At 55.0% G+C, this 15,000-nt stretch overlaps 5 protein-coding genes across 5 annotated transcripts in view; 3 read left to right on the top strand and 2 right to left on the bottom strand.

Annotated features, from left to right (window-relative positions):
* PTSG_01025 (60S ribosomal protein L24) overlaps positions 1-1,508 on the top strand; it is a 1,972-nt gene extending 464 nt beyond the window's left edge. Inside the window, exons 2-5 of the mRNA XM_004998441.1 lie at positions 108-178; positions 357-436; positions 655-747; positions 1,068-1,508. Of these exons, the coding sequence (XP_004998498.1) occupies positions 108-178; positions 357-436; positions 655-747; positions 1,068-1,178 (355 nt within the window). The 3' untranslated portion in view covers positions 1,179-1,508. The remainder of the gene's footprint in view (positions 1-107; positions 179-356; positions 437-654; positions 748-1,067) is intronic.
* A 135-nt stretch (positions 1,509-1,643) lies between these two features.
* Positions 1,644-5,366, bottom strand: PTSG_01024 (uncharacterized protein). Its single transcript, XM_004998440.1, has 8 exons — positions 5,303-5,366; positions 4,103-5,010; positions 3,844-3,875; positions 3,509-3,594; positions 3,039-3,130; positions 2,806-2,885; positions 2,522-2,616; positions 1,644-2,342 (listed from the first exon to the last, which is right to left on the bottom strand). Exons 1-8 carry the CDS (start codon positions 5,312-5,314, stop codon positions 1,941-1,943), a joined length of 1,707 nt encoding a protein of 568 aa, XP_004998497.1. The 5' UTR covers positions 5,315-5,366; the 3' UTR covers positions 1,644-1,940.
* A 7-nt stretch (positions 5,367-5,373) lies between these two features.
* Positions 5,374-11,650, top strand: PTSG_01023 (uncharacterized protein). The gene is made up of 20 exons (XM_004998439.1): positions 5,374-5,523; positions 5,770-5,856; positions 5,980-6,058; positions 6,193-6,270; positions 6,490-6,602; positions 6,844-6,936; positions 7,181-7,285; positions 7,490-7,663; positions 7,901-7,955; positions 8,176-8,394; positions 8,674-8,785; positions 8,998-9,082; positions 9,287-9,418; positions 9,533-9,648; positions 9,916-9,991; positions 10,149-10,286; positions 10,428-10,478; positions 10,749-10,820; positions 11,069-11,116; positions 11,253-11,650. The coding sequence occupies exons 1-20, from the start codon at positions 5,422-5,424 to the stop codon at positions 11,442-11,444; spliced, it is 2,127 nt and encodes a 708-aa protein (XP_004998496.1). The 5' UTR covers positions 5,374-5,421; the 3' UTR covers positions 11,445-11,650.
* Positions 11,651-11,680: 30 nt separating this feature from the next.
* PTSG_01022 (ribosomal protein L23a) lies at positions 11,681-13,919 on the bottom strand. Its single transcript, XM_004998438.1, has 6 exons — positions 13,747-13,919; positions 12,929-13,043; positions 12,590-12,696; positions 12,380-12,453; positions 12,082-12,213; positions 11,681-11,805 (listed from the first exon to the last, which is right to left on the bottom strand). Exons 1-6 carry the CDS (start codon positions 13,760-13,762, stop codon positions 11,791-11,793), a joined length of 459 nt encoding a protein of 152 aa, XP_004998495.1. The 5' UTR covers positions 13,763-13,919; the 3' UTR covers positions 11,681-11,790.
* Positions 13,920-14,198: 279 nt separating this feature from the next.
* The window catches only part of PTSG_01021 (carbamylphosphate synthetase 1), a 12,086-nt gene continuing 11,284 nt past the window's right edge, over positions 14,199-15,000 (top strand). The window contains exons 1-3 of the mRNA XM_004998437.1: positions 14,199-14,307; positions 14,595-14,704; positions 14,860-14,917. Coding sequence (XP_004998494.1) covers positions 14,268-14,307; positions 14,595-14,704; positions 14,860-14,917 — 208 coding nt within the window. The 5' untranslated portion in view covers positions 14,199-14,267. The remainder of the gene's footprint in view (positions 14,308-14,594; positions 14,705-14,859; positions 14,918-15,000) is intronic.

The following is a 15,000-nucleotide window of genomic DNA, read 5'->3' as shown; positions in this document are numbered from 1 at the left end:
CCAACAGCAGAATAACAAGCCCTGTACCACTTCCAGTCATCACCTTGCACTCACACTCACTGTTGCCGTGTCATCATCATCATCATCACCAACAACCATGGTCACAGGCTTGAGCTGTGCAGCTTCTCCGGGTACAAGATCCACCCTGGCCACGGCCGTACCCTGGTCAAGGCCGATGGTGCGTTTGGAAACGCGCGTGTGCTGGTGTTTGTGGGGTGTCGATGGATTGGGCGCAGCGCCGTGTGTGCTTCCAACAAACATTTATGCAGGCATTCATCCACACTGTCTGTGCCATCCGCCAACTCCATCGTTTGTCAACACACCTTTCTTGCTCTGACTACCAACAAACACAACAGGCAAGACCTTCTTCTTCCTCGGCTCCAAGGTTGAGTCACTCTTCTACCAGCGCAAGAACCCCCGCAAGATTGCCTGGACCGTAAGTTGGCGTTCATTCGCTCTTTCTTGTCCTGCTTGCTCGTCTTTTGAGTGAGGCAATAAGCACTCCTCTGGGGTTGCTAGAACACCTGGATCACACACACAACACACATGCTGGATGTGGTGTCCCTCTTCCCTCTCCTTGGCGTGCTTGCGTTCTTTCTTTTTTGTCTCATTCCACCACATCCGTTTCGTGTTGCATCCGTTCATCGTGTGTAGGTGCTGTACCGCCGTAAGCACAAGAAGGGTATTGCCACCACCACAACCAAGCGCCGCACCCGCCGCACTCAGAAGTTCACCCGCTCCATTGAGGCAAGTCATGCGTTGTTGTTGTGTTGTGCGCGCACGTGGTTTTGATTTTGTCACTGGAATCGAGCATTGCCATGTTGCAGCTCGAGTTCAGAGGGAGAAGGGGGGGGGGGGAGAAAATGTGTGCATACGTTTATGTGTGTGTATGTGCATATTCGTGAGTCCATGTACGTGTGCACATTTGTTAGTCTGTGTGTGTACTTGTGTGCGTGTGTGCGTGCGCTTACCCGAAGAGCGCATACGTTGTGCCAGTCACTTCGCCCACACTCCACACTCCTCTCAGCTGCGAGTCTCACACCGCTGCGATCACCAATCAAATACAGGGTCTCAGCAAGGAGCGCATCCTTGAGCTGAAGAACCAGTCTAAGGTCCAGCGCCAGGCCGCTCGCCAGCAGACGGCACGGAAGGCACGCGCCAAGAAGCAGGGCAAGTAAACGCAACTGCCGCATCAGTGTTAAAACGAGAAGCATAGCTGCGTCGCAACCCCTTTCTCTCCAGTTTGGCCACGATGTACATGCACTGGCCAGGTGGAGCTGACATGGCTGTGGCGCTGTGGCTCTCCGATTAATCGAGTGGTCCTTGTGTTTGTGTTTGCATCGCTATGTTTGTGCCTGCCTTGCCTGCTGCTTCTGTGTTCGGTCGATTCGCATGTGTCGTGTGGTGGCGATGGACGTTGTTGCTGCACGCACTGTTTGTTGTTGGTGGGGGCTGACGACGAGCCAACGGTGTATAAAACACATCCACCATACACATCAGCAACGGCAGCATAGCATAAGCGAATGAGCGATTAGGGGCGCGTTAACCGGGGGGGGGGGGTGTCGATGTGGCTGTGTGTGTTTTGGAGGGGGGCGAGATATGAAAGACAGACGAAGCGAGGGTGTCTCATGTCACATGACAGCTGGGGATGTTCTTGTTTATGAGTTTGGGAAAAGAGTTGCGTAGCTTTGCGTACGGCAAGTTTACATACAACACGACACACAAACAGCAAAGAGACATGCCATGTCAACGCATGCAGGGACATGACCCACGCAGGGGCACATGACAGGTGCAGAAGACGCATCATGTCCTTGTCACATCATGGCGCAGGCACAAGCAACAACGACGACAAAGGGAGCAAATCAAAACCTATAATAGTAGCGGGAGTCATCGTTCTCCTAATCCAGCCATCACACACACAGCTCGATTGCACAAGAGTGTCATGCTGGTGTTGGCTGTGTCGTTATGTCTGTTGTTGTTGTAGCTGTTGTTGTTGTTGTAGCTGTTGTTGTTGTTGAATGCGATGAACTGCTGGCACCCTCGCCATTGCCTGTTGCAGCTGTTGACGTTGTTGGTGCAGCTGTTGACGTTGTTGCTGACGCAGCTGTTGTCGGCGCTGTTGTCGCAGCGTTTTCTTCGTTGCGCGCCACAATCTCCTGCACGCTCGTCGGCGGCTTCTGCTTACTACTCTTCTTCTTGCCCTTGCCCTTGCCCTTGCTTGCATCCATGTCCACGGCCTTTGGCGTGAGCTGTTGCAGTAGCTCGTGCGTCAGCGGCGTGCGCTGCTTCAGGGCAGCCGACACCTGCGCCTTGTTCCGGCGATCCTCCTTCATGTACTTGAGCTGAGCATGCGCGACAGGCGCAGGGTTGAAGGGTCGCAACGTGTGAGAACGTGGAGGAAGTAGGGTTCGCAACATACACACACACACACGCACGCACACACACACACACGCACACACACACACGCACGCACGCACTCACGCACGCACACACACACACACACATACACCATCTGCGGTACCTTGAGCTGGCGCAGTGTCCTGCGGGGGAAGAGCTGCTGCATGAGGGAAAAGTCGGTGCCGCAACACGACAGCGCACGATAGAAGCGCGCAGTCTCTATTAGATCAAACAGAAGGAGGGGGAGGGGCAGATGGCAGGGTGAGACGCGGGACAAGGCGGAAGCGGAAGACGTGGTGATGCTGGAGAGGATGAGTAACCTCGATGGAAGCATGCGCCAAGAGATCGCTGCTGTCTGCAAACGATCGGACATTCTCACGCACATGTAAATGTGAATACACAGCGCACCTTCGGGTGTCCATATGATGCCCTTTGTCCGCTTGGAGTATGAGGACGACGTGACATGCCTGTCAGGATCGCGCTTTTCGCTGACGTTTTCACACAACACGAATGTGGTCTGAGGTGAGAAGAACAGGCAGATACACAGATATGACCACACACACGCACGCACACGCACGCACACACACACACACACACACACACACACACACACACACACAGGTGCAGTGCGTCATACTCACGCGTGTGTAAGGGACTGCGGTTGGGTGCTGAGCTCGAGCGAGGCCGATTCAACATGGATCTCGTCGTCAATGACGCGCAGGCGCGGGCCAACCTGCGATGATTAGGATGGTTACGATGATCATGACGATTGCGGGGATGATGTTCATGACGATGATTCGGGTGATTAGCACGTACACCACGTAGCGAGGACACAGCCACGGATGACCACAGACAACCACACGGACACGTGTGTGTGTGTGTGTGTGTGTGTGTGTGTGTGTGTGTGTGTGTGTGTGTGTGTGTGTGTGTGTGTGTGTGTGTGTATGTGTGTGTGTGTGTGTGTGTGTGTGTGTGTGTGTGTGTGTGCAACAATATGTGGGGGGGGGGGGTGCACGATGAGGTTGGGTTGAGGGGACAGAAAAGCCGAGAGAAGACGACGCAACGACGTGCAGGTGCGGGTGACTCTGTTTGACGTTTGATGACAACCGACCTTCTGCACCGTCGGTTGCTGTTCCTGCTCCTGGCTCGCCTCTTGCTCCTGCGGCGATTTGCTGCCATCCTCACTCCCGCTCCCACCTGCACCACACATACACACACACACACGCACACATACACACACACACACACGCACGCACGCACACACACGCATATTACACATATTACATCACATCACAACACATCACGCATCAATCGTGGTGAGTGCTTGCACACCATGGATTGCTGAAAACACAAAGGCACGCCAACGCTGCCTCCAAACACGAACACACACACACACACACACACACACACACACACACACACACACACACACACACACACACACACCTTTCTTCTTTTTGGCTTTCTTCGTCTTGCGGCTGTGACGGGAACGATCGTAAACGTAACATGAATCATGTGAGCGAGAAGAGGGAGAGATAGCAGTGAGAAACACATCAACGCACACATCTCACACAAAACAATTAAGTTGACACACGCACAGGCACACACGCACACACACACACACACACACACACACACACACACACACACACACACACACACACACACACACACACACACACACACACACACACAAAGAACTCACTCTGGCTCGCTGATTGGGTTGCGCGGGTTGTAGTGACAAAAGTGCTGCATGGTCATTGCTGTTCCCTCATCGGGGCGGGATGGCTTCGAGCGCTTACGGGCCCGCTTGGCCGGGTGCGGTGTTGTGTGTGGCCGATGCGTCATAGCAGCGCCGCCCTGCTGAGCAGCCACCACGCCTGGCTCTAACGCTTCTGTCACAGCATTGGCTGTCGTCCCCAATGCTGCGGATCGATCCGGCAATGACTGGCGCACCTGGCCCGATCCCTGGCCCTCGGCAACGGCAGCTGTACCGGCCGTTGACACGGCGGTGCTTGGCGCTGATGGCGCTGATGTTGGCGATGCCGACGACGCTGATGTGGATGATGCGTGGTGCTCACTCAACGGTGCTGTGCTTGCGCTGGCCGTCGACGCTTGAGCTCTTTGGGCATCCCGGCCGGGTGCAGCTATTGAGGTTGGCTGCCTTGGCTTTGTGATTTGTCTTGCCTTGGCCGTCTTTCCTTTGCGGCCTGCAGCAGATCGCTTCTTGCGCCCGGGAGAGCGTGTTGGGGAGGCTGTTGCTGCTTGCGTTTCCTGTGGCCCCTGCGCTTTTTCTGTCGCCGGCGCTGTGTTGTCTTTGTGCTGTGGCTGCTGGTCCTTATGACGTTGTCTTGGCGGCGACAGGCCGTCCTCTGGAGATGTGTCACCACTGTTGCTGCCGTTAGCGTTTGCGTCGCCATCGTCAGCGCTGCTGCATGGCTCTTGTTGGTGTTGCTGTCGCTTGGATTGGCGAGGCGAGGAGACTGCAGGAAGCGGGATGGGGATGGTCTCCGGGGATGGTGGGCGCTGAGTGGATGGTTTTGAAATGCGCATGGGCGCTCGCCTCGACTTCGACTTGGAGGCCTTTGGTGATGGCAGCCGGATCTCTTGCGCCTGTCACGTCGGAACAGCACATGGAACATGGAACATGGAACATGGAACATGGCACATGGAACATGGCACATGGAACATGGAACATGAACCACAACAGCCAACAGTACATGCGACGCACGCAAGATGACATCATTAAAAGCCATGATTTGTGAGAAGGGGGGGGGGGTACAAACACCCATGTCCGGAGCAAAGCGGAAGAGTGGAAAGGAGGTCAGAGACCGGGAAGGAGAGGGAAGCACAGGCAACGCAGAGCACGGCGAAGGCTGTGCAGAGCATGGCATGGAACACGCACCTTGTCGCTCATCGTCGTCGTTGTTGGTTGGCTCTTGTCGCTTGTGCGAATGCGGCTGCTTTTTATGCTGTCGTAAATTACACGGCCGTTGAAACGAAACACAACGACTGTTGTGGAAGATGAGCAGCGTGAGCAGTGCGCTGCCTGTGCGGCAGCAGGCGCAGCGAGCACAACAAGGATCCACTGTTGTCGGCAGGCGGATCGGCGCAGCAGTAACAAAGGTACAGCGTGGACACTGTGCGTTGTGGGGGAGGGGGCGCAAGGATACTCAGTGGACTGTGGAGTGTTAAGGGAAGGGAAATCAGAGCACACTCGAATTCACGCACACTGTGTCTCGCACTTACATGCATACATACGTACACACTGTCTCATACACACCACACACACACACACACACACACACACACACACACACACACACACACACACACACACACACACACACACACACACACACACACACACAGGACAACTCTGGGGTTGTCAACTTGTCCCAGTTGCCACAGGATATGCAGGAGCAAGCCATCCTCAACGACCTTCTCTTCGTGCTCCTGGTGCGCGTGACGCTCCTCGCAGTGCCATGCTTTGATGCTTTGTGTGTGCCTCCCTCTGTCTCCTCCCACACACAAACACACACATACACACACATGCCTGTGCTCGTGCTTGCTTTGTGGCAGAACGTCACCGGAACCTACATTGCGGCGCGGCGCGATGAAACCACACGTGCCATCAAGTTGATCCCTCCACCCGGCCTAGGTGAGATGTCAACTTGCATGCAGTCGCACCTTGATACTCGTGTCTCCATGAGCGATCACTCACTGCTTGCGCGCGTGTGTGTGTACTGTAAACGCATTTGTGTGTGTGTGTGTGTGTGTGTGTGTGCTCTTCAGATCCCCAGCTGAAGCGGATGGTCGAACGCATCCTGCCGTGCTGCGCCGACTTTGCCACAGTCTCCCGCTTCATCGCAGGTGCGTGTTGTGTGTATGCGCATGTGCGTACACGTGTGTGCGTGTTGTGTGTGTGTGCGTATTCATGTATTGCAAGTACTGTTCCTGTGTTGCCAGTGCAAGTGCTGTTTGCGTGGTTACAAGTGAAAGAACCACATGTTCCTTAAGTACACCGCGCTTTGTATTCACTGCTCCGCGGGGCTTCTGCCTGTTGTCTACCCGCCACCATCACCTCCTCAGCCGCTGAGACGCCTGGTGAAAGTCGCGTGAACCAGGCGCTGGCGGAGGGGCTGCGTGATATCACCAAGGACTACTACCTCCTCATTGCACAGCTCGAGCACCAGCTCTACTCGGTTCGCGCATGTGTGTGTGTGTGTGTGTCTGTGTCTGTGCGTCTGTTTGTGACTCTGTGTCTTTGTGTATTTTGTGTGTGCGTGTTTGCATGGTGCGCATGTATGTGTGTGCATATGCATGCACATGCGTGCGCGTGTGTGTACGTGCTGTGCTTCTTATCCAAGCCAAAATGCTTCACGTGCATGCACACACGCTCACCGCTGGGTACTTCTGCTGTGATGCACCCCGACTGCAACACAGGGGAACCTTACGCTGCAAAAGCTGCAGTTTTGCCTGCAACCAACACATTTTGTCATGGAAAAGCTATCATCCATTTGCTTGCAGCTCCTTCAGGTGCACAGAGACAAAGCGTACTTGCTTTGCGTGCGTGTGTGTGTGTGTGTGTGTGTGTGTGTGTGCGTTTATGGTTGTTTTCTTGCTTCTTGCTTTTTGTTTATTCCCTCTTGCTTCTTGCTTCTTGCTTCTTGCTTCGTGCTTCTTGAAGCGCTTGTGTTGTGCACGTCAGAGGTATGGGCCCGCTCACCATGATATGATTCATGTCCTTCCCTTCCCCCCCCCCAATCTTTGGTGTCGACAGCACGACTGCCGCGGCGCGCAAACCCTCTCCATATTGCATCAGGCGACACAGGACACCATTGGCCAGGCAAAGCTTCACGCCCTCTGCTGCTCCCTCGCTGCCAAGGTAACAACTTCATGACCGCGTCGACATGTGTGCAAACGGTTTTGTGGCGTCTGCTGCTGTGTGATTGGTGCAAATATAAGCGCAACACATGTCCTCCCTCACACACACACACACACACACACACACACACACACTCTCTCTCTCTCTCTCTCACTCACACACACACACACACACACACGCACACGCACGCACACGTACAACCAGGCGAGCCGGCCGTATCTGGACATGGTTGGCACGTGGATCTATGATGGCCTGCTCACGGATCCTGCGTCGGAGTTTATGGTGCGCCATCGTACCGCCATCTCCCCGGCCGCCAACGAGCCCCTCACCATGCAGTGTGAACTCGTCCCAGACAACATCCCATCCTTCCTCGAAGACGTGCGTGGGATCTGATGTGTGTGTGTGTGTGTGTGTGTGTGTGTGTGTGTGCGTGTGTGTGTGTGTATCGATGTCTGCCTGTCTGTCTGTTCGTGTGTGTGTGTCTGTATCCCTGTGTACATCAAGATCAGCATGCACACGTGTGCGCGTCGCGTGCTTTGTGTGCTGTCACTGTGTTCACCCACGCTTGTGCTGCTACACACCACCCCTTGATCCATGGCGTGCGTCTGCCTGCAGGTTGCCGACCTGATCCTGGAGACGGGCCGGTACCTCCGCGTCCTCGCCCAATGCGGTATCACATCCATCACCGAGGGCCGGGAGGGCGTGAGAACCTCACAACACGCATACACAAACACACGCAACGCATCGGCAGAAACCCATACAAACCCAACTAAATCACACGCTGTGCCTTCCCAATGCAGCGTCCATCTCACTCTTCCCTCGCCAACACTACCACCACCACGACGATCATCACCACCACCATCATCATCATTCACCATCGTGAACTGCAGAGCGGCAAGCGCCAATGGCACACGTGCGGCCATTGGTGTATGTGCAGCAGCCGCACGAGTACAGGGACATTGTGCAGACGGCGCACGACGAAGCGAACCAGGCGCTTCTGCTCGCACTCCGCAGGGACTACCGGCTCATGCAGCGGCTCACGTCTGTCAGAAACTACTTCTTCATGCGCCAGGGCGACCTCTTCATCCATTTCCTCGACACCGCTGAAGGTGTGTGTGTGTGTGTTTATTTGTTTGTGTCTTTGTTTGTTTATTTGTGTGCGTTGTTTGTTTGTTTCTTTGTTTATTTGTGTGCGTTGTTTGTTTGTTTGTTTCTTTGTTTGTTTGTTTGTTTCTTTGTGTGTGTGTGTGTGATGACCAAGTGCCTGATCATCATGTCCATCCACCTGTATCCATCTATTTACGTCTCCTAATGGACACCTCTCCCCTCCTCGCTACTACCCTCACTGTCACCCCCCCCCCCCTTCTGCTTGCCGTTGGTGTGCCCAGAGGAGCTGAGTGCACCGCATCAGGCCGTGAACAGCGATCGCCTCTCGTCGCTGCTCGAACTTGCTCTCCGCACATCATCCGCTGCCTCAGACCCTTTCAAGGACGACCTCAGGTCCTTCCCCTAACGGCAGTCGTGCTTGCGTCTGTGCTGTGCCTCTGTGTGCGTGTGTGTATGTACGTGCCTCTGTGCGTGCATGTGTGCGTGCGTGACGATGACCATCCCCCGCCCCTTCTCATCAGTCCCATCCTCATCCTGATGAGATGTCACGACAACGATATTCTCACGACCTGTCGCCCTCCGCCAACACATGCATACATCGCCAGGTGCGGGCTGGCCCGTATGCGGGTGGCCAACGAGCTCACCAATATCATCCGCATCTCGCGCAGTGCCGACGCAACACAGACAGACGTGAGCCCGCTCCTGCCACGGGCGTGTGCGTGTGTGTGTGTGCATCTCGAACGCGCGTTGTTCGAGACTGTACCTCGCTTCATGCAGTTTTGCAACTCGACCATTTTTCCCTGTCGAGCACGCCCAACTTTGTTGCCCCTTCTTGTCATTCCGCCACCCTCATCGCCCCCCATCGCCCCGCTGCCTGTTGATTCTGGTGTTTAGGGCGAGTTTGTTGACTTGCCGCGGGATTTGCCGCTGCCTGACGGACTTCCCAGCAAAGAGATGACCGGTTTCGACCTCTTCACGCTCGAGTACAACGTCGACTGGCCCATCTCCCTCATCCTCGACCACCACGTGCGTTGGCGCACACGTGTGTGTCCGTGTCTGTGTCTGTGTCTGTTTCTGTGTGTTGACGTGCATTGTTTGGAATCCCTTCTCACTCACCTCCTCATGAATACACACGGGCAGGCGATGCGGCGGTATCAGTTTCTGTTCCGGTTCATCTTTGAGATGAAGGACGTTGAACAGCATCTCGTCACCTCCGTTGTCGCCAGCGCCGCAGTCCGGCGCTCCCACCTCCCATGGTCAGGCCATGCTTTTGTTTCGTGTGTGTGTGTGCGTGTATACGTGTGTGTGTGTGTGCGTGTATACGTGTGTGTGTGTCTGTCTGTCTGTCTGCCTGTCTGTCTGTGCGTGTATACGTGTGTGTGTGTGTGTGTGTGTGCCATCGCGAGCATGCTGCATACTCCCTCCCTGTTTCGCACGCCCCAGTGCAGCTAGCGCCTGCCCTGCCCTGCTCGTGCCTCACACCTGCAATTCATGGGGACTCTTGATTTTCTGTCGTCATGCAGGATGCAACGCGCCTTCTCTCTGCGCCAGCGCATGCTGACATTCGTACAGACGCTCGAGCACTACGTTGTCTTTGTGGTGAGACGTCATCGTGGACACGGGCCTGCAACCACGCACTGCATGTCGACCAAACTCGTACTTTTACACGCACACATACACACACGCGGACACACACACACGTACACACATCCACACACTCACACACAACACGCACGCAACACCACGACCTGTGCAGGTGATTGAGCCGCATTGGAGTGCGATGCAGCGCGCGGTGCGAGAGGCAAAGTCCATCGACGATCTCTTAGCCGCACACAACGACTTCCTCGACACTTGCCTCCGCAAGTGCATGCTCACGAACGAGCGCTTGCTCAAGGTGTGTGTGTGTGTGTTTGTGTTTCCTGAATGCGCAGCTACCCATTGTATGCTCCTCACTGCTGCCGTCTGTGTTCATCTCGTGGCCCCTTGTGCTCCATTCACCCATGCTTGGATGATGAACCGCTCCCACGACGAGCAGACGGTGTCAGGGCTGCTGCGGCTCTCCAAAGTGTTTGCGCTGTACATGAAGGTGAGTTTGGTGTTGGGTGGTCCACCTTAACCTGGCACGCGCGCACACACACACACACACACACACACATACACACACACACACATACACACACACACGTGTAAACAGTGATAATGACCCACCATCAATCACACAACCGTGCCAACCTCACCTGATGCCACCTACGTGTGTGTGTGTGTGTGTGTGTGTGTGTGTGTGTGTGTGTGTGTGTGTGTGTGTGTGTGTGTGTGTGTGTGTGTGTGTGTGTGCACTGCATTACTGCACCTGCAGCGGTTTGTGCGAACAGCGGACACGCAGCTGCGAAGTAGGGCCGTGGAGAGCGCACACCAGTCGTCCCGAGAGGTCCGTTCATCGTGAATTTGCTGCGTCGGCACAGACCATTGCTTAGCCTCTGCTGCTGCTGCTGCTGCTGCTGTTGTTGTTGTTGTTGTTGTTGTTGTTGTTGTTGTTGTTGTTGTTGTTGTTGTTGTTGTTGTTGTGTGTGTGTGTGTGTGTGTGCTGTGAGTTGTGTGGTCCTGCAGCAAATGTGGCATTGCTTCTCGTCACTCACGTGCAGCAACTTCTGGTACCTTCGTCATTCTGCTCAACAGACGGTTCTTCAGAGCACAACAAAAGCAGAAGCCACCTTCTACAAGCAGGTATGTGCTTGCAGGTGTGCCTTGTTGCCACAAATGTGTTGCGGATACATTGCACAATTGTGCCTGACCAGCTGGCGTGCTCACGGCTATTACTGCCACCACCACTCCTGCAACCATGAACAACACAATACGTCAGATGGGTGCGCTGATCATGCACTTGACCGAGGTTGCCGCTGTGGAGAACGAGCAGGACTTGGCCAAGATTGTGCTCACCCTCAACTACAACGGGTTCTACGACCGCCAAGTGCACGAAGCAGAGATGCACCAGCGCACACGCGCACAGCAACGCGAAGAGCCGCCACCATCAGCCACCTCTCCACGCGCATAACCGATGACCGCTCTGCCCTGTCACAGTGGTTTGATTGATGTGTGGTGCGAGTGTATCCGGCCGTCCCTCAACACACAAACACAATCTGTCCATAGCTGCCTGCTTCTTGTGTTTGGTTCTGTCAGTAGCATTGCATTCCCTTGTTTCCGCCTCAGCCTGCGCACACGCGAAAGACGCTTCCATCATCAGTAAACCCTCCCATCATGTTGACGACAGAAGTTGTTGGACAAAAATGATTGTCAGAGAGTTCGGCGTTTACTGCAACGGAGAACAATACTGACATCGCAAGCTCACCACACACACACCACTCAACAAAGGCATCGAAAAAAGGGAAGCAGCAGTCTCTTTAGATGATGCCGATCTGTTACAAGCAACAGCAGCACAAAGAAGCAAGCAACAATTGCGTGAGTGCGTGCCAAGGAAGCAGGTGTGTGTGTGTGTGTGTGTGTGTGTGTGTGTGTGTGTGTGTGTGTGTGTGTGTCCAACTCCAAGACGGAATCAGACAAGCGAGAAATAAACCCTTTGCACGCACATCCTCGCCAAAAACCACATTCACACCCGCACAAAGATGCACGAGACAGCACAAGACGCGAGATACATCACCAAGCCAGCCACAACAGTGTCAGAATGCCTGTACCTTGTTGGCGACCTCAAGCGCATCGTGGTCCTGGGCAAGGTGAACAAACGCCTTCTTATGACCGTCGGGGCGGATGAGGGTGTTGACCTTTGCCACGTCAATGTCGTACAGGTCCTTGACGGCGGCCTTAATCTGCATGGCGTCCCCCAAGTCAACACAAGCAAACCCACAAAGACATGAGCCACGGCACAGGACAGTGGTCAAAGCAGCCGATACACACCCATACACAAACAAAACAGCAAGCAACACTGTCAACACCAAGATCAGCAACAGCACGCGTCAATGAACACGCGCGCACCTGGAACTTGTTGGCGCGCTTGTCCACGATGAAGACCAGCGTGTTGTTGTCCTCAATCTTCTTCATGGCAGACTCTGTGTGTGTGCATGGATGTGCGGTAGGTGAGAAGAGTATGCACAATGTCACTGGAAGCTCTGCACAAGACAGTGCGGCATCACATAAGCACCCCACAATCACTTGCTTACACACACACACACAACGTGAACCAACCGGTGGTGAGAGGGTACTGGACAATGGCAAACTTGTCCAGAGACTGCTTCTTGGGCACAGAGCGGCGGGGGTACCGGGGCTTGCGTGCCTGAATCTGGGTCTTCGGTCTGTGTTGGAACAAAAGCAACAACAACAACAACCGTCACAGCATGAGCATGTTGCGACAAAGCAAGGTGCCATGACATGTGCGCCGCACATCATTGCAACCAAAAGCGAAGCAAACGCCCACAAACAAGCATCTGCACGCAGACTGACAGTTCTCAACACAACAGCATCCACAGCCACGGCCACTACCAAACATATGCACGGGCTTCGCATCTTTCACGTGTGTGTGCAGACCTGTAGAAAGTGGGGCGCACGCGGATCTTGCGCTGACGGCGGTTGTTGGCACCAGCAAGAGCTGCCTTGGCGGCAGTCTTGGCCTTGGTCACGGCGGCCTTGGCCTTTGCCTGCACTGTTGGGTGGTTGAAAATACAGCAAGGACGGCGGCACGACGGCGGAGAGGCACAAGACAACAGAGCAGTGCGCAGGCAGACGGAAAACAGCAACAGTGTGAGCAACACAGTGCCGTCTTCAAATGTGTTGAGCATGCGCGTGATGCGCTGTACACGCTTGTGTGCGTGTGCACTGTGCAACAGTGCGGGTAACGTGGTGGTCTGCGCATGTGCACGCACAGCAACTACACGTGCTCTCCTGCCGTCGTGAGCATCACTGACTGCCCTGGTCGTGTCTGCCACTGCCATTCACCGCTCATGTAGCTGATGCTGATGCTGCAACTGCTGGCGTTTCTATGACCCAGTGCATGGGCATATGCGAACACACGCGAGTTGGCTCTGCTTGTCCCCGGCAAGTCTTTACCATCCTCGTTCACCACCACCACCACCACCATCATCACCATCGTCATTGCCTCATCACTGCCACGCACACGCACCTGCACATGCACCTGCACATGTACATACACACATGCACATGCTCACGCACACACACACGCCACTCGATTGATCACCAGAGCACAGTGGTTCGCCAAGACAGGCAACCGTCAAGCACACCAACTCCTCGACTGTCCGTCTCCATGTATCCCCCCCCCCCCCCCACACACACATACACACACACACCACATGTCTCGCTCATCCGAGCCAGCAAGGGCGAGCGCTCACCTTTCTTGTCAACCATGGTGGAGATGAGGTGGTGGTGGTGGTCTTGTCTTCTTGGGTGGTGGAAGGAGAAAAAGGCAGCTCCCCACACACGCGGCTCGCCAGCGTCGACTTTTCACGTGGGAAATCCCACACAAATGTATCACGTTGCAAATTGTCGACGGCCTCGGGGAAAAGTTGCGAATGAACTGGGCATCACCAACACCACAAACTGTAGTGAACAATCCGCACCCGCACAACCTGTGAGCGGGCGAATTACAGCGGACACGGTAACGAAACGACGCGCCACTGAAATGACGCGAGCACCGTAATGTCCGGCGTTGTTCTGCCTGTTTTGCTGGATGAGTTTCGTTGCTGCTTAAGTCAAGGCAGCCGCAGCTACTGCGCTAGATCCACTGGCTGGTCGGTGACGTCGCCATGTGCCCAGCCGGATCGCCATTTATTCTCTTTGTTCCGTTCTTTTTGGTGGAGTGTGTTTTGCCCCCGTCGACCCGGGCCACAGAGGAGACACGGAGACAACCAACATGCTACTGCTGCCAGTAGCACGCATGGCGACGTGCCAACGTGCGTGGAAGCTGCATGCTGCACCCTGCACCCTGCACACTGGCTGCCGTGCGTGCTCGCTGGCTGCGTTGATGTGCTTCTGTTGCTATCCATCTTGGCATCTCCTCTCCACATCTTCTCACCAAGCTGTCGCACTCCCTCCCTCTCAACCACCCAAGTCACTCACCAACACTATCACACTCCCCCCTCCCTGCCTCTCTCACTCGCATGCACTCTCCCTCCCACTGATCCACTGATCCACTGATCCACACTCACTCCTTCCTTCCTTCCTTCTTCACTGATTGCAGGCCTGCTCACCCCGCTGCAACAGCGATTGCTGGGATGCACAGCACAGCTTCATTCTGCAGCCCGCCCGCGTCCCCAAGTCCAGCTCGTCTTGGAAGATGGCACCGTCTTCGTAAGTTTGCACTGTCCTCGTGTGCGTTTGGCTGTCATTGCCATCGACTTGACCAAGAGGCCGATTTGCCTGCTTGTGCCTGGTTCAACCCCTGCGTGCGTCAAGACCACTGACACCACCGCTGCCACCGCTGCCACCGCTGCTGTCACTACCAGGATGGATATGCATTTGGAGCAGAACAAGCAACAGCTGGCGAAGTCGTCTTCAACACTGGTCAGCCTCTCACCCTCCTCACAGACAGTACAACCAACCGCCTGTGCCATTGCTGCTGTGCATCTCCCTGTGCGAACTTATCG

This window comes from Salpingoeca rosetta, assembly GCF_000188695.1.
Source record: "Salpingoeca rosetta unplaced genomic scaffold supercont1.2, whole genome shotgun sequence".
Classification (NCBI taxonomy): domain Eukaryota; class Choanoflagellata; order Craspedida; family Salpingoecidae; genus Salpingoeca; species Salpingoeca rosetta.
The sequence above is the reverse complement of the archived record's forward strand: the minus strand, read 5'-3'. Positions and strand labels throughout refer to the sequence as shown.